Raw genomic sequence first — 21,186 nt, forward strand, 5'->3', positions numbered from 1 at the left:
CAAATGGTATGATCTATTGTCATGTCTGTGTTTTATAAATTTTATAAAGTGAAATGAAGACATTAATTAGTATATTTAATACTAAAAAAGAAAAAAAAAAACAATCAAGATAAAAGAATACAATGAAAAATAATTTCTTGACACCTAACAGAATTTCTTGATGTCTAATTTATTGTCTGTCAGGTATTTCAATATATCATGTAACACAGGGATGGTTTGATTATTAAGGCTCATATTTCATCTCCTTATTATTATTTTGTAAAAGCAGATAAATATATAATCTGCATAGTTATTCTTACTGATTTTAAAATAAATGAATTTGCCTGTATTCAGCTAGTCTTGTTAACAGCTGATATTTTATATTAATAATGTAACATTGTAACTATTTATGTATTATTCAGTGTAAGTTCATTGCTCATACAGTCAACATGTGCACTTTCATTAAATCATACTTTCAGTAACTATGTAATAAAATTCATGGAACATTAAAGATTATATATTCATATAAATTGATAAATGTCTCAATATATTATTGAACCAGCAAATTAACATTAGAATAATGGAACCAGAATGGTTTGTTATTTGAAAAACAGGTATTCATTCAGGAATCATGAAAACCCCATTTCCAAGGTTTTTGTTTGGCTATTTGATAACTGCTGGAGAATAAATAATTTAGGATATGTGTGTATTATTTATTTAAATCAAGTCAATACAAAGTCGCGGGTCAGTAATGTACTTTTTCTATCATGGGTAAGAATTCTCTGGTCCCCTGAGGCTTGGGAGGTGGATGGGAGTCTGTTGTGTAGAGAGGATCTTGTGGAGGATTGACCTTTCACATCTCCATTTTTATGGTCTCTAAAGGCAATACATCCCTTGGTGTGAATCTAGTGATGGACAACTGCCAATGAATTAATTACTGAGGAGTTTGCCTGTCTAGCCAATGGAAGTATTTTGGAGTGCAGCCCAAAATTATCATTTTATATTTATATATATATGTAAATATTTAAATTAGAAAATAAATTTATTCTCAGGGAGGTAAAATTGAATAAATACAGAAAAATAGTTTTTAAAACATCACCATGACTCTCCTTTACATACCTATATAGTTATCTTTTTAAGATTCTGCTATAATTTTTTGGGTGGTAGTTGTGTTTTTACTTTTTGTATATGTGTAAGGTGTCAAAATCATAACCAAATGTGACACAAGCACTATTAAGATCTCCACTCCTATGAAAATGGTTTAAGCCATTCTCTGAAATAAAATACATCCCACGCCTATCTTAACAAGGAAAGAGGGGAGTGCAGTAGTAGTAGTCTCTTATTGTCTTTTTCATTCAGCCAAATAGACTGTTTTACCTCAGTTTGTCAAGTACTATTAAGATGAAGGTGCTACAACTCTGCATTTGTGCATTTGGTTCATTGCAGTAACTGGCATATAGTGTGTGTGAACTTCGTTAATGTTAGAAAAAGCAATTTTAATTACTTTATTTAATTTTTACCTGTGATACTTTTCATACAGTGTCATAAGGAAGATTGGACAGCCAGTAAAGAAACAAATAATTAAAAAGAAAATAAATTTCCTTAAAAGCAATTTTCTTCATCAAAAAAATGTAAAAATGAAATTTACCAACTCTATTAATACTGAATGAAACACAAAGGATTTTAGTTGCTGAGTAATAATAGGCAAGTTGATGAATATTTTACACGGTATAACAAAACTCTCAAAGAGTAAATGTCTTAAGTAGAATAATCACTAGTTTACTGAAATTGGAGAATTTTAATAATCAATTCCATTGGCTTTCCAATTTCTTTAGACTTGCACTAAATGCTAATTATTTACCCTGTAGTTTTGGTGTACCATGAAAACTATTCATCAGTTTCCCAATTTCTCGAAAATTAAAATCCTTCTTGTTTCCATATTGATAGATTTAGTAATTTTTATTTTTATGTTTTTTAGATCTGAAGAAAATCGTTTTTGAGCAATTTTTGAAGCGAAGCTTCTTAATGCAGGCTTCAGGGTGGGGAGTCAACTGAGAAAAAATGACTGTCACAAAAAAAAAATCACATGCTAGCTGATAACACAGTTTATTCAAGAATCATGTTCAAAGAATGATACTGTTAATTTCAATCACAGATTGGATTTAACCATTAACAGATTTAACAGATTGGATTTCATTGTTCGTTCATATTTCTTATTAATAAAAACTTGTATCATTTGTGTATATTGGATATGTTAATTTACACCATTATTAACTCATATAACATTACATAGAAGCATCGCTTCTGTAACTTGTCCTCGCACCAAGCCGCTCTTGTTTTAATTTATTTTTGCTTGCTAGTTTTATCTTCTCTCATTCTGTGGTTACAAAATATTTTTTAGAGCAAACAATTTTGCTTTTTATTTATTTTTATTGTTTTTTAGGTGAGAAGGCAATTTTTTTAAGCAAACATTTTTGTTATTTAAATCAGTTTTAATTGAATAGAAAACAATGAATTGCTGCGAATATGCCCAAAACAAGTTAATACATTTAAAAATCAGACTCGGTATACTCTGTGAGCTCTGATCCTATGCAGATGAAGGGTGCTCTGTCAAAACAAATGTTGCAGGCTTGCGCTTGTTTCTAAATACCCACCATGTAGTGGCACTTTTTTTTTTTTTAATTCTCATATCTAAACCTAAACATTCTACATCTGAAGCTGAGTATTCATTGTGACCTAGCCATTTAACACCGCTACAGTTAGTAGAAGCTATGTTTAAAATTATAGCTCAGGGGGTCAAAGCTATTTCTGATATATTGCTGACATGTATACAAACATCCAGCTATAAATTTTTTTATAGAAAAAATTTTAATTATTTGAACCTATGTAGGTGAGTAACACTCCATTGTAGTTTCTACTCAATTCCAGGCTACTCCTGGTTTTAGTTATAATATTTTTATTAATTAATATGTACTATGTTAGGTTTTTATCATTCAAGTTTTTTTAGTTGGGCAACCAGAAAAATAAAAATTATAAGAAATGAAGTGTGATAGATTTTGACACTGGTAAAAACTTGTAGAATTTATTCAGTTAGTGAGACTTGCATGTATAAATATGTATGTGTTATTTATTCAGATTAAAGATACAGTTAAATATAATCTGATTATTTTGTTGCCTATTACAATATAGTTTGGTACTTATACTGTATGTTATTAAGTAGTTAAGCAAATTGGATTCTAGTGTGAAATTCAATTTTACATTCTGATTTTGTTTATTATCGATATTTAGTACTTTTGCTGAGATCTCCGTTTCATTAGAACACTGTTTAATAAAATTTAATTGTAAACATAATCTAATTTATTAAAACCATAGAAATATATGTTTACGACTTCTGTTGATTTAATATAAAGTGTTTTTTTGTTATTACAATTTATTGGTACTTAATGAAACTGTTGTTTTCTGGTTTCATAATTTGAATATACTTTTATATATAAATTTGAATAATTTAATCACTAAATGTAATTTTCTTTAAACTAAATCAACCATGTTCAAATTCTATTGGTCATAATTTTTGTTTGTTTTAATATTATGTATATTTCCGTAAGTGTGAGGGATTAAATTTGTTGCTATTTATTTTTGATATTGACATCAGTACTTGAAAATGTGTCTTCATTTGATCTGATGTAATGAATATAATTAAATGTTTTTTATGCGTACAGGGAGATATGGATAGAATATTCTCATTTAACAGAAATAATTTGATTCTTTTATACATTTTTTTTTAAAGTTTTACTCTCATTTTTATTTTATGTAAACCTGCTTTATTATAAAAATTACTGTTTCTAAAAATTACCATTTATTTAATTGTATTAGCATTAAATACTTTTATTAATTTATTTCTGTTATTTTTACTTTTAAAGATTGTTCTCTTTTTACTTCCTAATACAAAGTAAAGGAAGTATTATGATTGCGAAAAATTCCAGTTATCATATTTCAACGGAAATATCCACTTTGACCGTCGTGAATCCACTTTGACTAGTTTTGGTGTGACGTCTATGTATATATATATGTGTACATATCTCGCATAACTCAAAAACGATTAGCTGTAGCATGTTGAAATTTTGGATTTAGGACTGAAGTAATATCTAGTTGTGCACCTCCTATTTTGATTGCAATCGTCTGAACCAAAAGTGTCCAAAAATCCAAAAAAATTAGAATTTTGGACTTTTTCAACTGCAGTAATAAGCCCTCATTGAGAATTTTTTAAGGATTAAGTGGTACTTATTTTCATTGGTTCTAGAGTTATAGCCAAATTAAATTTTAATTAATGAAATATTTGAATCTATAAGGGGAGACACATTGGTTCGAATCAGAGTAAATTCATTTTATATATAGTGTTGAAGTGTATTAATGGATAAAAATAATATTAGAAATGTTCTAACATCTGAGATAATCCAAGCCAATGACAAATTGATCTTGCAAAGATATTCTCTATCAGAATACTTCATATTAATGAACTGTGTTTTATCAGGACACTTTTGGGTTACACCATCTTAATCTTTTTTCTTTTAATTTTTAATTATAATTGCTTTTTTTATTATTATTCGTTATACCATGACATTAATAAAAACAAATAAAATTTTTTTTTTAATATAGTTTACCCATCGAAGGCGCCATCCCTGTTCAAAGTAGAGTCAGTCCATTTGAAGTGACGCAAGGGTGGTTGCTTGACCAATTCAAAAAAAATTGAAACTTACCCACTTGTTTCCTACATGTCTCAGGGCCTTAAAACTGTTTTTTTTTTTAATTTCTTATTTAAGCACTCTTCCTGTGGCAGTCATTTTTGTTATGGTGCACACACCTTTTTTTGTGATTGTAAGGGTTTACAGATAAAATTATAACTAAAAAATTCTTGGTCCTGGAAGGATGAAACAAAATGTAATTTAATCATATTTTCTCAAGGTAAAAGATTAGTCCAGTGGTTTATTTGTCTATCTCTCTTCTTTCTATGAGAAAATTACCAATAAAGTTGAACATGAAAAACAGTGAAGTTTCACTTTTGGTAATTTTTTTCAAGAGGCAGGGATGGCATACACAGTTTGAATTATTTTTTTTATGTGTAGGTATGTTAGTAGTTTTACCATAAATAATATTAATGGTAATATATTTATCTCTAAATTTTTATGAATTTTTGAAAACTAATTTTTTTTAAAATTCAGATTTTGGCTTCAAATAACTCTGATTGGGCTGGTAATAAAATTCTCAAATTTGCAAAACTTGCAGTGTTTTTGTAGATGTTTATGGAAAATAAAAAAAAATTTCTTGTGTATTTTACTAATAAAAAAGTCATAACCTCTCAAAAATCATGAAAAACCTGTTAAAAGCGATTCCACCATTTTGACTCACCAAATAAGTGCTCCAAGGGGGTTTCTTATCTTCTTAATATTTTTATACTTATTGCTGCAGTTAAAGTAGACCTGTTCAATCATTCAACTGCAGTGTTCATGCTTAACAGATGCTTGAAGTCATTTTCAGTCGTCAGGAAAATTCATGTTATAACATGTTCTTTATGCTTGTTGCATCATTTAGCTTTGCAGTTACACACTGGTCAGTCTGACATTAGTCAGTGACCTGTTCTCGTCTTTACTGACTGTCTAAAATGTCATCCTATGTTTTGAAAGTGTTTATTAAATAAATAAGTTTTACTTAATATTATATTTGCGGATTTTAAAATCAATTAAATTTTTACATTATTTTCAAGTAATGTCACAAAACAATAGAAGAACAATGTTTCGTAGCAATTTATGTGTATGAAGTGTCATAAAACAGTGTATGGTACAGTCCCGAACTCATTAAAATTTGTGAATTTAGTGAGGAAAACCAACAACTTATTTTTCTATCTGGTTATTCAGACGTCACTATTGTTTGTAAATATCATGAAAAAAAGTTTTTGTTAAAATTCATTTCAGTTCATTTTTTCCACCCAGTTGGATCACATACATCATCTCAAAAGGCTCAACAAGATAAAGTGTGTGTACCGATCTGCAAAGCCCTGCGAAAGTTGACATCACTTGAACTAACTACAATGACACGGGTCGTTCTCACACAATTGCAAGAGAATTATCAAAAGAGATTTTACTACAATTTATTTTTTCTTCGATAGTGTTTACAAAAATAAAACTATATACAAATAAAAATGAATCCTTGAACAAATTTTAGGCTACTTATTGAAATCTGTTTGGATAAGTTTCACAAGCATTTTTGAATTAAAATTGTATTAGGTTACTGGTATTGGTTAAGTTATCATTAAATTATGACCTATCATTAATAATTTAAAAAACAACTATTTTAAAAATATTGGAAACGTCAACTTTCAACAGCATAGGGGCTAAATATAAAAAATGTAAAGTGCAAAGAAGACAAGATAGATATCTGCTTAAAACACTTATTTATTGAGTTAAAATGGTATTGCTTTTAATAGGTTTTTCATGATTTTTGAGAGGTTATAACGTTTTTCTTAGTACAATACACAAGATTCTTTTTTTATTGGCCATAAACATCTACAAAAACACTGCTAGTTGTGCAAATTTGAGATTTTTATCACCAGCCCCATCAGAGTTATTTGAAGCCAAAATTTGAATTTTTTTAAAAATTCATAAAAATTTAGGGGTGACTAATATCATCATTAATATTATTTATGGTAAAATTACTAAGATATACCTACATATAAAAAAAAATCATACTGTGTATGACATCCCTGCCTCTTGCAAAAAAATTACCAAGGTGAAATTTCACTGTTTTTCATGTTCAACTTTATTAGCAATTTTCTCATAGAAAGAAGAGAGATAGGTAAATAAACCACTGGACCAATCTTTTATTTTGAAAATATATGAATAAATTACTTTTTGTTTCATCCTTCCCAGGACAAATAGTTTTTTAGTTATGATTTTTTCCGTAAATCCTTATCACAAAAATAGGTGTGTGCACCGTAACAAAAATGGCAGCCACAGGTAAACTGTTTAAATAAAAAAAATAGTTTTAAGGTCCGAAGATAACAGTTTTAAGGCCCTATATAATAGTTTTAAGGTCCTAAGATGGGTAAGTTTCAATATTTTTGGAATTGATCAAGCAACCAGGTTATGTTTTTTTGGGACACTTCAATTGGATTGACCCATTAGTGATTTTGACTGCAATTTTTATTTTTATACGTAGTTAAACAATCTACATGCAATATTTCTGGGTGCCCCTTTAATTTTTTGTACTAGTGTAGTAGGTGTTTAATTTTAGTTTGAAATATCAGGAAAAAATAATTTTTGCCTTTTTTTTTTTAAAAAGCCATCAGTTCATAAACCGTCTGAATGGCCCCAATTTTCTGTGGGCTTTCTAACCCCCCCCCCCCCGCCATGAAGGACTCCAGCACCCACAAAGGGGTGCTGTCGCCCACTTTGAGAACGAATGTTTTAGAGCATTGACTGTAGATGGTTAATGTTATGATTAAAAAGCTGGCTGTTACTGCAGTAATTTAAGATTATTTTATTTTATAACTACAATCTATAAAAAACACGCTATATTTTTGAAGATTATTTGTTGTAACCATTTACTACACTTATTTCATCAAAGTAACTAAATCTGCTCGATCTATTCTGATATTAAGAAATGTTGTATGAGAGATTTTTGTTTAATTGAAGTAATTTGTACAAAAATAAAAAAAGATTGCTCAAAACATTACTCTGAACAGGAATGCATGTGCTGTGTTTTGTTTGATGGGTAAACTGTATTAAAAGTATTATTTTATCTGTTGTAAGTCATTTTTTGTTGTTCTCGTAGTTTGCATAACACAACAAATATAAATATAATTATTGAAGTTAGTATTTTTGAGTTAGTCACTAGTAAGCTTACAACACATGTATGTTGGCTTGTAGTAACAGCAATTGTTTTAGTTACAAATGTGTTTCTCTAACATTACTGAGTTATTATATTTTGTGTGTTTTCAGACATTAGCTCATACGCTACAGGCCATGGGTCAAGATGAAGGAATGTATCAGCAGTATATACCTTTGGCAATACATCTAGCAGAAGAGCCATTTCTGATGCATCCTAGTCGTGATGTTCAGCTACTTATTGCTTGTTGTATTGCCGATGTTCTTAGAGTTTACGCTCCTGATGCCCCGTACAAAGATCCTGAACAAGTTAAGGTATGTTTATTTTTATTAATTAATTTTATTTAATTTTTTAAATATGTTCAATAATTTTGAAAAATGTATTTTAATGCAATAGCGAATAAACGTAACTTTAATTTTTTATGACCAAGCTATATAATCTCAGTATAGGTAATTTCCAGTGCCGTACTCTACTTAAGAATATCAATGTTACTGTTTTGATTGCTATCACTATTAGGTGTATGGAAAGTATTGGCACTGCAAAGTATTATATTAGTTAGGTGTATAAAACGCTTATGTAGTACTGGTGAGTTGTAAAAATTTAAGAATAATTTAACAAGAGATTAATTTATTTGTTGTAATAAATATACATGTTGGTATCTCCTACAGGTAACAAATCAGGAGTACCTAATTTCTTGCATTGTGTTCTATCTTTTAGTTCTAATAAGTCAGTCAGCTAATCTTAAGCTTGAATAGTACTCTAATATACTCTCTTCTATTTTGGTTGAGTAGTAATACTTCTTTCAACTTCAGCTAAATTAGTATTAAACTTGATGTAAATTATTTTGTGAAAATAAAAATCATTCATTCATTCATTCATTTTATCTTCAGATGATATGTAAATTGATTATGATTGATGAACACACAAAAAAAAAATTATATTATTTTTGAGAATAATTTTTTGATTTAATTATTTAAAACATAAAGGATAAGATGTGTTGATTACTTAAATTTGTTTCTTTTTTACAGACAATATTCCTGTTTCTTATAAAACAATTAGCCGGTCTGAAAGACCCTAAGGATCCAGCATTCAAACGTTATTTTTATTTATTAGAGAACTTAGCATACGTTAAATCATTCAACATGTGTTTTGAATTAGAAGACTGTCAGGAAATATTCTGTGCACTTTTTACACTTATGTTTAAAATTGTCAAGTAAGTATGAATGTTCTTAAAGCGTATCATTTATTCTGATATCTTTGACTTTTAATTTCCATTTGTTTCTTTTTTTTAGTTAATCATTAATTCAAGTAAATTTAGCATATATACAGCATAGATGACTGAGACATTTAATTAAAAGTTTTGTCAAATGCTATAAGATTCTGCTATTTGCGGTCTGGGAACAGTTAGTTCTTGTAAGTTAATCTTTGTTAATTCATATAACAGTATTTTATAATAAAAATATTTCCCTCATTTCCAAGTTGTTTTTAATTAAATTATTTTAAAGAATCATACCGAAGAATTCTATTTTTATGTAGGTTGTTTGAAAATTTCTGTTTTTGAAGATTCTATTTTGAGTGCTGTAATAAATTAAAACTAACCTATATTTTTTAATTATTGCATGGTAATAAGTAAATAGTTCAGAAATAATTGTTAAAGGTAAATGTATTATAAATAAGTTTTGTACCTATTCTAAATTCATTAAGAAGTGATGCACATAACTATAGCAAAATAAGTGATAAAATCAAATAACTAAGTATAAAGTTTGGCAAAGAATTTTCTCGGTATAATATTTTTTTACATATCTAGTGATAAACTTAAAAATGCACAAAAACCCTGTTTATCCAAAATTAATGGGATCTGATCAGTTCAAGTAAACTAAATTACAAATAAACTGGACTTCAATAATAGAGTTTTAGAATGTGCTGAAGGCATTATTCAAAGCTGCAGATAATCTCACAGTAATTTTATTAGTTTTTAAAGTAAATGAAACAAAATGTTTGCCCAAAATTCACAGTAAAAACATAAAAATGTTTTTATACTTAATTGCAAATATGGGTTGAAGGTCAAAAAATAAATATTATTATAAAATAAAATGCCCTACATTGTAGAAAATAAACACTGATTTAATTCTGTTCTAAATGATAGAAAATACAGTCTTGTTTATTAAAAGCTGCCGTCTGGGGTTAAATAATGAAAATTTGATTAAAATTATAAATAATTACTTTTTTTTGTTTTTTTTTTTATTTTTCATTTTAGTGATGAACACTCTGGGAAAGTGAAAAGTTTTATGCTTGATGTATTGTGTCCATTAATAACCGAGTCAGACATAGTCAGTAATGAATTGCTTGACATAATATTGTTAAACATTGTTGAACCGAACAAGTCACAGCGAAAGAATGCATATCTGCTGGCCAAAGATCTTGTTATAAAATGCTCGGATACTCTTGAACCATACATACAGGCAGTAAGTAACAAATACGTAAGTTACAAATCCTAGAACGCATTATTTTTTTATTTTAGTGTATTTATAATTATTGTAGAATAATTGTGTAATGGATCTAAGAAAATGCATTGTGTTGATTTGTAGCCCAAATTAATTCTAACTGATAAAATAAATTGCAGACATTGTGTGTGTAGACTTAGGTTTCATTTGTGTTATTTAAAAATTTACTATTAATGAGATATATTAATTTTAATTTAATTAAAATTTAAAGATCTTCGGATTTGGTCGGATTCACATTCGACTCTGTACAGTTCACACAGCTCCTTTCAGATGCACTCTGCTCTTGACAATTCAGCAGCTTTGTATACAGTATAAGCAAGCTCCTCACTTCATTCAGACAGTCCTATTCATGTCCTCATTCAATCTTTTACGAATCTATTACAAGTCTCAAGGACTTAACAAGTCTCATTACATGATATTACATTTATTAATACAATAAATTTACATAAGTTAATAATATACATGTGAAATATTTACAATTACAATAAAAGTAATTACAGTTGCAAGATCATAAAGACTTAATTTATTTAAAGAATCAGCACCATTTTTCCACAGACATATTCTACAAAATTAGCCTTGAGTTATATGCTGCCTTATTATTATTATCAATCAGTACACTTTTGTTTTTTACTTTTATTAGTTTTTTTTGAAAAAAAAAAATACATGGCAAAGTTCCTAAGAAAAATAGTTTTATGAATGCATATAATTTTTGTTTTTCATTGTACCCTTATCATTTATTGATTTTTATTTTGTGAATTTAGAAGGATTGAATGATTTCACTGAAGATCAACTCTTAACTGATTAAGAGTTTTAAAAAGCTGCAGATTTATTTAAATATTTTCTTCAAAGAATACTGTAAAGTATTGTTTTTCATTCCATAAGTATAAGAAAACGATTAGTTACAATTTGTTGTTCAATAACAAAATTTCTTTTCATTTTCAGTTTTTCAATCATGTACTGATACTCGGCAAAGAAGAGAAAGGTCTGGGTATCTGTGCTAAAGTTTATGATCTCATCTATGAACTGAACAAAATATGCCCCAGTGTATTACTAGCTGTATTACCTCAATTAGAATGTAAACTAAAATCAGGACAAGAACAAGAGAGGCTTGGTGCTGTTGCTCTTTTGGCGAGAATGTTTTCAGAAAAAGATTCTCAGCTTGCAAGACAGCATCAATCTTTATGGAGAGCATTTCTTGGCAGGTAAATTGTTTTAATAATTTTTTAAAAGTTTGACTTATTTAGAATCTGTTTCTGTTTTTTTTTTATGTACTTTCCTTGTTGGTTATTAAATAGTTAGTTATTTTTATTATTTATGTATTCATAAGCATGTCTATAGATTATAATTAATGAAATTGTCAGATACTGTTATCAGATAATGTTTTTATATGTATATAGATTTATATTCTTATAATACTTTCTAAACGTTTATAACAGTAAATTTAAATCATCAGTTTTTAAAAAAAAACTTGTTATTTCTAATACATGTGTTATTTTATTTTGTTAAATAGTTTTCAGCTTATTACAGCATGTTAGAAAAGAGTAGTCAGATGATCACTCTTCACGGATGTGTTCTGTTTAAAAAGTATCTGTCCTTAGGGCATGAAAAGAAAAGTATTGCATTTTCTGTTCCTCTTTCAAAACAAAAATCCATCTAGTACTTTTACAGTAATTAAGAAGTACTTCTAGAAATCCAAAATTATATTTAGCAGTGTCACATTTTTAACATACTTTTATAAAAAGAGGAAATTCTCTATTTGACCAATATAATTGTTTTATTCAAAACTTAATCTGAATTAAACAGATCAGTTTTGACAGTTATTTAGTTTGTAAATGAAATAGTGGTTCTGTCATAAGTTTTCTTCATATTCCTTTGGTAAGGATTAAAAAAAAAAAATTGTTTGTGAATGGTATAAAACTGTTTTCCACGTTTCATCCTCATTGCTTAGAATTGGATTATTAAGAATGTACTGATACTTAACAACATATAAGGTGATTGATTCACATAGTGTTAGTGGTGCTTTCTGAGCTTATTCTACTACAAAAAAATAATGAAAAAAGTTCTATAAACATGGGTATGGACTTACAGATAGCGAATGATTTTGCCCTGATTTCTGGGCAAAGAATAAAATAAAACCATATTGAAATTCTAAGAATCTAAATTAAGGGGTAAATTTGATTTTTTTTATGGCTTTTGACATGACAAATTTAATAAAACAGGTTCCAGAACTACACCTCTACTAGTTTTCATAATATCTGATGTAAAACAGAAAAAATAGTTGTCTGAAAACACTTCTTTTTTTATATTTGTAATATAAAAAATTTGTTTAATGACCAATAAATGTGTAAGATTTATTATTAAAACTTGTAGAGAATTTAATTATAAGAAAATTGATATAAAATAGCCCAATAAAAAACAAACATAAGTTAAGAAATTTTATTTTATTACTTATGGTTACCATATGAAAAGAAAGGGATTACATATACAAAGCATATTTAATTAAGTGTGTGTTTGTTTTAATTGGTGTCATACTGTAGCAATGCCTTTGTTATTTATGACTGAGGAGTATACCAACATGGTATTTATCTTGGGGATTGATGGAAATGCAACTGCTGCTAATGCTGCAGAATATCAAAGACATTTTCCTAACTATAGAATTCCGAATCCTAAAATAATTAGTTGAGCATTTCATACGCTAGGAGAAATTGGTACATTTCCCAGCATTAATACTCACAGTGACCATTCGTGATGCCAATATTGATGAAACCATTATCGAGTCTACTGAATGCAGTCCAGTTGTTAATACATGACACCTTTCCCAGTGGTTGGGAGTTTCCCGTCTATAGGTTGGAGGAGACGTAACAAGCTGTATCCTTACCGTAATAGAGTACAAAATCTTCAACAAAGAGATCCTCCTCTTCATTTGTAATATTGCAACTGGTTGAATATGAACCGCCGATTGCACAGGTTCTTTTAACTTACTGACTAGGCTCAGTTTACTCAGGATGACATCAATAACATATGCAATGAACATACTTAGATAGAAGTCAGTCCACACATGACAGTGGAATGTAATTTCCAGCACCGATCTAGTGTCAATGTGTGATGTTGTCTAGTTTATGATTAGCTAATTGAACCACTGAATTGAACCAATGACTGAAGACAAAAAAAAAAAAAAAAAAAAAAAAAAAAAAAATTGAACCACTCATTCTCCCAAGATGTTTAAATTTCGACATTTATGTGGAATTCCTTAAAGATTAATTGACATTGCTGTTAGATGTTCCAGTAGCACCAAGATACCTGCATATATTTTAAGGATGATAGTGCCTCCTCAGTTCTCATGTGCTGTCTTGGGATACTTAAATGAACAGTTTCCAGAGCGATGTGGTGGGCCACACTCTTGGCCACTATGGTCATCTGATCTAACACTGTTAGATTTTTGTGTGTTGGGTTGGATGAAAAGTATTGTGTACAAGACATAAAGTTCATACATGTGAAGAGTTGATTGCTCTTATTACAGATGATGACGCACAAATTAACGAAAGTTGTGCAGAATTGCGAAGAGCAATGCTAGCAATCAAAAAGAATGCAGCCAAATGTATTGAAGTAGAAGAACAGATTTTTGAAAATTGACTGAATACTTTGACTGAATGTATCAATTACATTTTTATTTTTTAACACTGTATCAGTTATATGTTAACTTCATTTTCTGTAGTTTATAACATTAAAAGTTTTCATACGGTAAGTGTTAGTAATAAAATGAAATTTCTTTAACTTATATTTATTTTTTTATTGAGCTGTTTTACATCAATTTTCTCAGAATTAAATTCTCTACACATTTTGATAATAAATTTTACACATTTATTAGTCATTTGACCATGTTTTTGTATTAAAAATGTAAAAAAATGTGTTTTTAGACAACAAATTTTTTTTATCTACATTGGATAAAATAAATACTACTGGAGTTATGGTTCTGAAACGTGTTTTATTCAAATTGTCACGTCAAAGCCAAAGAAACCGCCAAGTTTACCCCTTAATTTGGGTACTTGGAATTTCATCGTGATTTTTGCTACCTGGATTTCAGCTACCCCAGTGAAATGAGGTCCATGCTGATATTTTTAGGATGTTAATTAAGGGACAGAATTAGTGATTTCTTTGGTGTTTGAACTGAAAAATCAAATAAAACGGGTACCAAAACCGTATCTGTTGTAATTTTTTTAGAAATCTGGGGTGAAAACCAATAAATTGCATTACAAATTCTGTTTTTCATTTTTGTTCAATAACTTGGTTAAATTGGTAATAACGACATAAAACGTTTAAACAAAACATGTACAGAATTTAATTCTGAACAAATTCGTGTAAGATAAGTTTAATGCAACAAAGAAAAGTTAGAAAAAAATCAAATTTTATTTAGAAACAGTACACTGTTATTTCAACAGTAAACAGTACTCTATTGAAACAACTAAATTTTATTTAGAAAAATGTTAAAAAATGACCCTGCCATTTTCAACACATTTCTGGGCACACTTCTGTACTACTTTTGTTGCTTTTTTTAATTCGTCAGGGCTGTTGACTCAGCCTTATCCATAATGCGAACAATTAATTCCTCATGAGATTGTATTTTTGTTTGTACAATATTTTTCATCCATCCCCAGATTCAAAAATCTAAAGGTAGTTGATGAGGCGATTTTGGTGGTCAGGAATGTAGACCTCCATAACTGATTTTTCTCAGGAAAATGATGATTGAATTGTATGAAAGTGGCACAAGAGAAATGGAAAGGCGCGTCATCATGCTGGAAGTATACTTTGCATGTCAGCACTAGAGGAACATTTTCAACAGCTGTGGCAATTCTTGAAGAAAGTAAACGGCCAGGCAGTATGAACGACTCAAACAGCTGATTGTGAAGAAGGCCACAAGTTGATGCTAAATGTGTATTGAAAATTACCTTCTACCATTTCAGGAGGATTTACTTCTGCCCATGTATTCTCATTGCGCAAGTTGTTCATGCCATCTCGAGTGAAATTTGCCTCTTTGGTAAACAAAACATACTTGTAGAGTTGTCAATTTGTATTCCACCAGTTGGCAGAACTCCAAGCGAAGCAGACCATCTCTTGGGTGTAGATGTTGATCTGGCTCTCTGTGAGAGGATTAAACTTGTTTTGTTAAAGTGTCCTCCAAACCACCAAATATGAAACTCCACTCTGCTTAGAAAGACATCATGTACTGACGCCTGGATTGTGCTGAACTTCATAGATAATAATTTCATCAATAACAGTGTCATGTTGATCAGATTGTTCATAGCTGGTATGAATACCTAGGATATTAGGTTCACTACCATTGAACCTAATAACAATCTTCAGGTGTTTTCTGAAGATTGTGAAAAGGTGCACTAATTGTTTTGGGATCTAGAATCCTGCAATTTGGAAAACATATGTTATATTCTACTGCAGTAGATGTAGCATTACCATTACACACACAAACAAAATGAATATCATATCAGCTTGTTCCTCTTATGAATAATTACAGCATTACTTCAACGACAAACCAAGCACATTCAAACTAAAATTCACAGAAAACATTCGCTAATGACAGCATGGTTCACAGTACCTGATGTACTTAATGTATCTTAAAGAATGATTTGAACAGATTACTCTTTTACAGTATTACTGTATTGCACGTTGTTGATCAGCATTGTTATTTTATTGTTAATATTGAAATAATAATTTTTCAACTGATTTATTTTATTTCTGTCATTAATAAAAAGATTCTCTAAGTAATTTTTATTCTTTTTTTTTTACAATTGTGTAATTTACAGTTTTTTAAAAATCTTTTAACAGCAGTTTTTAACAGTAAATTCATTTTTTACAAAATTTTCTTATTACCAAAAAAGAGTTTGTTTATGTTTACATTAAATAAGAATGTTTCTGACAAATGTAGTACGTACTGTTTCTAAATAATTTGAATTTTTTAAACTTTTCTTTATTTCATTCAATTTATCTTACACCATTTTGTTCAGAATTAAATTCTCTTAAAGGTTTAAAAGTTTTATAAGGTCTGTAAAGAAAGTAATGAGACTAGTTTCTTTTTGGCAGCCAAAGTGGCAACACTTATAATTACTAGTAAACATATGGTTATAAGAACAGCTGATTTATATTAGGTATTAATGTTTTAGTCTACTACTAACTTTTTATGAAACAAGTTTTTGTTGTGGTACAAAAAGATTGATACTAATTATGAGGCGACATTGTGCAATCAAGTTTCGTGTTAAACTGAGAGAATGCTACTGAAACTTTTTCAAAATTGCAAAGGGTATATGCAGATGATGCCCTGTCATGAGCTCAAGTTTTTAGGTGGTTTAAAGCATTTTCAGATGGTCGGCAATCAGTTGCGGACGATCCACATGGTGGAAGACCGTTAACATCAAAAAGTGATGACAGTGTCAAGTGAATCAGAGTCCTTGATACGGTATAACTGGCGATTAACTGTCAGAATGATTGCAGAACAATTGAATTTGAACCGTACCACAGTCTGTCAAATTTTTACAAACGAATTTGACATGCTAAAAGTTTGTGTAAAATTGTTCCCAAAAACCCTCACTGTTGAACAGAAAAACAACTGGGTGGAAGTTTGCCATGATCTTCTAGGGTGAATTGAAACTGATACTGATTTTCTAAAAAAATATTATTACTGGTGATGAATCTTGGATATTTGAGTACAACCCAGAAACAAAACACCAGAGCAAACAGTGGCACGCTTCAAACGTCCCAAAAAAAAACAAAAATGAGCAAATCAAAGATCAAAACCACGCTAATTTGTTTCTTTGATAGTAATGGCATTATCCATAAGGAGTTTTTGCCTACAGGACAGACTGTAAATCAATATTTTTACAGAGAAATTCTTGAAAGACACACAATGTGTCTGCAACACATTCCTTGATTAAACAAGGCATTTAAAAAAAAAAAATGCAGTTGCAGTTGAATTCATTCTGCACTGATTTGTGATAAGTTTACAGTGGACAACAGTAGATGAGAGTAATAATATACACAACCATTAGTTTCAATAATTAAAGAAATTTTTCTTTAATTTTTAATTTCTGCAAAGATCTCAACATCCAAGCAATTTTCCTGAAGACAGAATATGCTTTTTTGTAGGCCTCCTATAAATGTAACTAAATAAGTAAAAAAAAAAAAATATACTTTTTTTTTTAAATTGACTTCAGTAAAATTCATTACAAAATAAAAAGTAGGTATCCTTTTAGTTCTTTAAATTTTGATTTCTTGATGTCAAGCCAAATTAGATGTTAGTAAATTGCAGGTAGTTTTTTTGTTTTATTAGGTGCCAAATAAAAGCCAATTTTGTAGATAATGGAAAAGTATTATTTTTAATTTTCATTTGGTTTGTCTTTTAACAAATTTTTCTGAAATGAGATTTTCCTTAAAAAAGTTTATTTTGTTTATAATGTCTGTTCAGTTCTCAAAACCTGATGATTAGTAGTATTTTCAGCATGAGAGAAAACCAGAAAGAAATTTAAAATAAATTCAAGGAATGGTTGGGAGAATTGTCATGGTGAGAGTTTCTAGTTATACAATTTCCACTTTTCAAATCTTTTATAGCAAACATTACAAAGATATTTGCCATAAAATTGATCAAAATCTTGATAATTGTATTTATTAACTAACTGTTTGACCTTTTGGAGCAATTCATGATGTACTTACTATTTTGTATTAATAAAAAACAATGTATCAGCATCCTTCTAACTAAGGTTTATACTTTTCTTGGCTTTTTGGCTTATGTGAATGTTTACTTCTGCTGCATTGCCAAGAGGTTTGTGAGTAATATCCGTACACCCATCTTTTATACTTATTCTTAGTTTTTTGGTGTTGAAAAAATAATTTTTTTTTTGCTTTTGACAGAATTCAACATGTCCTGCATAATATCAGTATTGTTCATTTGAGATCAGCTTGGGTACCAATTTTTCAACCACCCTGTAAAAATGAGGTTACTATACCTTCAATAATATGTCAATAAAAATTATTCTGACTTTCAATCACCAATGTCTCACAGTTAGATACTGATCTTTTTCAACTGAAATTTGACTACGTTTCTTAAAATCTTAAGTATAACTGATTATGAGGTGACATATGTAGGCATTGTGTTCTCATCATTCTGACATTTGTTTCACTTCCAAGGTGATATACAGTAACAGAGGGATTAAAAAAAATTAATGTATAATGTTATTTATGTTTTTAATTATTAGAATACATAATAAATATAATTTTTAGAATATATAGACTATGAAAGGTTAGTGATGGGTAATTATTCAATTACTTGAAAATATTTATTGTAGATATGAAATATATTCTCAAAATATATAATATCACAATTTATTCAAAGATTGTGGTGTTGCTCAAATCATTTTTCATATTGTACTACCGATGAATGGATGTTTATGACAGATGCAATTATCTTAAATTTGTCTATTGTCATTCAAAACAATTCATACTTATTGCATTGCAGCAACTCCGTAAAGTTCTAAGCCAGGGTGCTTACCAACCAAATTTTCTCTGACCATCGATGTGATTTTGCATGATTAATTACGAGGGTCATTCAATAATTAAACAGGCAAACATTTTTAGTGAAGGAAATGCTTAATGTAGGCAATTGAAACTTTGGTAGGTGTAATCTGGCAACCTTGCGAAGAGTGTTATTAAGCCCTTTGATTAATATTTATGTAAACATAATATCTAAAGTCTTACTTATGATGGCGTGTCTGCTTGAGGAAAGTACTTTTGAAGAAGAGTATTCTGTGATTTCAATTTTTAATTTCATAAAGTTTATAACTGTCAGAAATATTCTCTCAGATGAACAAGCAATATGGCAGTTAGTAGTTGTATGAACTGTGTGAGTTTTTACGCGTGGGTGGAAAAGTTTAAAAGTGGCCACAAAAGCGTGACCGACGCACACTGCTCTGACCTTTCAGTAACAGTGTCAACCTAGTGTTAGATTCTCATATTGATTTACTTATCCAAGAAAACCTACTACTTACAGTTGAACAAATTCCTGAAAAATATCGACTAAGTATTGACACAGCTCATTCCATCATTCAAAACAAAATACCGTCAGACTTCTGCAAGGTGAGTTCCGAGAGAGCTTATTATTCATCACAAAGCTGAAAGATTTCGCATTTGCACCAAACTCAAATTTCAATAACAAAGGTGATGTATTTTTGGAGAGGATTTTAACCTGTGATGAAACTTGGATACATCATTTTGAGCCGGATTCCAAGTGTCAAAGCATGGAGTGGAAATGCCCTGAATCGCCTTCCATAAGAAATTCAAAATGCAACCATGTAAGGCCGTGTTAACAATCTTTTGGAATGCCCTTGGTCTGATTTTCTGTGATTATTTGGAGGAGCAACACCATCAACAGCCTGTACTACTCAGCCATGATTGAGAACAAAGTCATGTCTCTGTTGAAGTGGAAATATCCGGGATGGCAGAGGAAAGGCGTGCTTCTTCTTCAAGACAACACTCAACCTCATACGGCACAACTGATGCTGGAAACTATTGGCAAAGTGGGCTGGGAACTACTACCTCATTGTCCTTACACCCCGGACCATGCCCCTTCTAATTTTTATCTGTTTTGTCCAATGAAAGAAGCTTTGTGTAGCATTAACAACAACAAAGAGGAAAGTAGTACAAAACTGGCTTCGAGATCAAGAATTCTTCACTGAGGTGATAAGAAGACTCATAAAACGATGGGACAAGTGCAGAGAAGTTGGTGCAGATTACTTGGAAAAGTAGAAAAAACTAAAAAAAATGGTTTATTTAATAAACCATTTTTGCATGTACAGCAATTTGTCTGTTTAATTATTGAATGACCCTCGTAATTGAAATGATTCATATTGACCTTTATTTGCATCATAAAATCAAATAATCAAATTTCCTCTTTTTGACAACATGTTTCTGGTATTGTATATTTTTTTCTTTTCTTAACAAATGTTATATTAGCTATTTATAAATAAAAAGTTAATAGTACTAAGTGTTTCCAATAAAAAACTGATTTAATTACTGTGAAATGCATCCTGGTATTAAAAATAGTTTCTTTTATGAAAGGTTGCTGCTGCATCAGACCTTTTATATAATTTTTAAAGGGAAGGATTTTCAAGTTTGTTTTGCAAGAACATATTCTTTACTTTTTATGTATTCATTGACTTCTGATGATATGGTTTTTTGTTCTGTATTTTAACAGGTTTAATGATATAAGTGTAGCGATACGCACTAAATGTGTCCAGTATTCAATGCATTTTCTTCTAAATCATCCAGAACTTCGTCGTGATATAACGGATACATTAAAGTTGAGGCAACATGATTCAGAAGAAAATGTACGATATGAAGTTGTCATGGCGATCGTCTCTACTGCAAAAAGAGATTTTGAAGTCGTTTCTGATTCAGAAGATCTGTTAGAATTTGTTAAGGAACGAACTCTTGATAAGAAGGTATTATTGAAGTATTTTAATGTTTATTCTGATCTTGAGATATAAGTTTTTTGTTTTAAAATAAAATAGTAATTACTTTTACAGAACTTTTTCAGTAGCTGAAATATGTATATGTTGTCATAAAATTAATTGATCTGGGAACTAGTTCATTGCAGGTCACATACTGAAGACTTATCCATAAGCTGGAGATTATGTTAAGGTTCAGTTAATTAATTTTTTTTTTTTTAGAGATATAAAGATTGATGAGGAAGTTGCTTTTTGTCAATGTGTTTTAATCTTGATTTATTTTACAGATGTATAAAAATTGCTGGGAGGTGTTTATT

The 21,186-nt window shown here is 29.5% G+C and overlaps 1 protein-coding gene across 1 annotated transcript in view; it reads left to right on the top strand.

Annotated features, from left to right (window-relative positions):
* pds5 (cohesin associated factor B pds5) overlaps window positions 1-21,186 on the top strand; it is a 184,463-nt gene that overhangs the window by 93,389 nt on the left and 69,888 nt on the right. The window contains exons 3-7 of the mRNA XM_075353663.1: window positions 7,974-8,174; window positions 8,889-9,073; window positions 10,118-10,325; window positions 11,307-11,566; window positions 20,617-20,863. Of these exons, the coding sequence (XP_075209778.1) occupies window positions 7,974-8,174; window positions 8,889-9,073; window positions 10,118-10,325; window positions 11,307-11,566; window positions 20,617-20,863 (1,101 nt within the window). The remainder of the gene's footprint in view (window positions 1-7,973; window positions 8,175-8,888; window positions 9,074-10,117; window positions 10,326-11,306; window positions 11,567-20,616; window positions 20,864-21,186) is intronic.

Source organism: Lycorma delicatula, chromosome 1, assembly GCF_047948215.1.
Source record: "Lycorma delicatula isolate Av1 chromosome 1, ASM4794821v1, whole genome shotgun sequence".
Classification (NCBI taxonomy): Eukaryota; Metazoa; Arthropoda; class Insecta; order Hemiptera; family Fulgoridae; genus Lycorma; species Lycorma delicatula.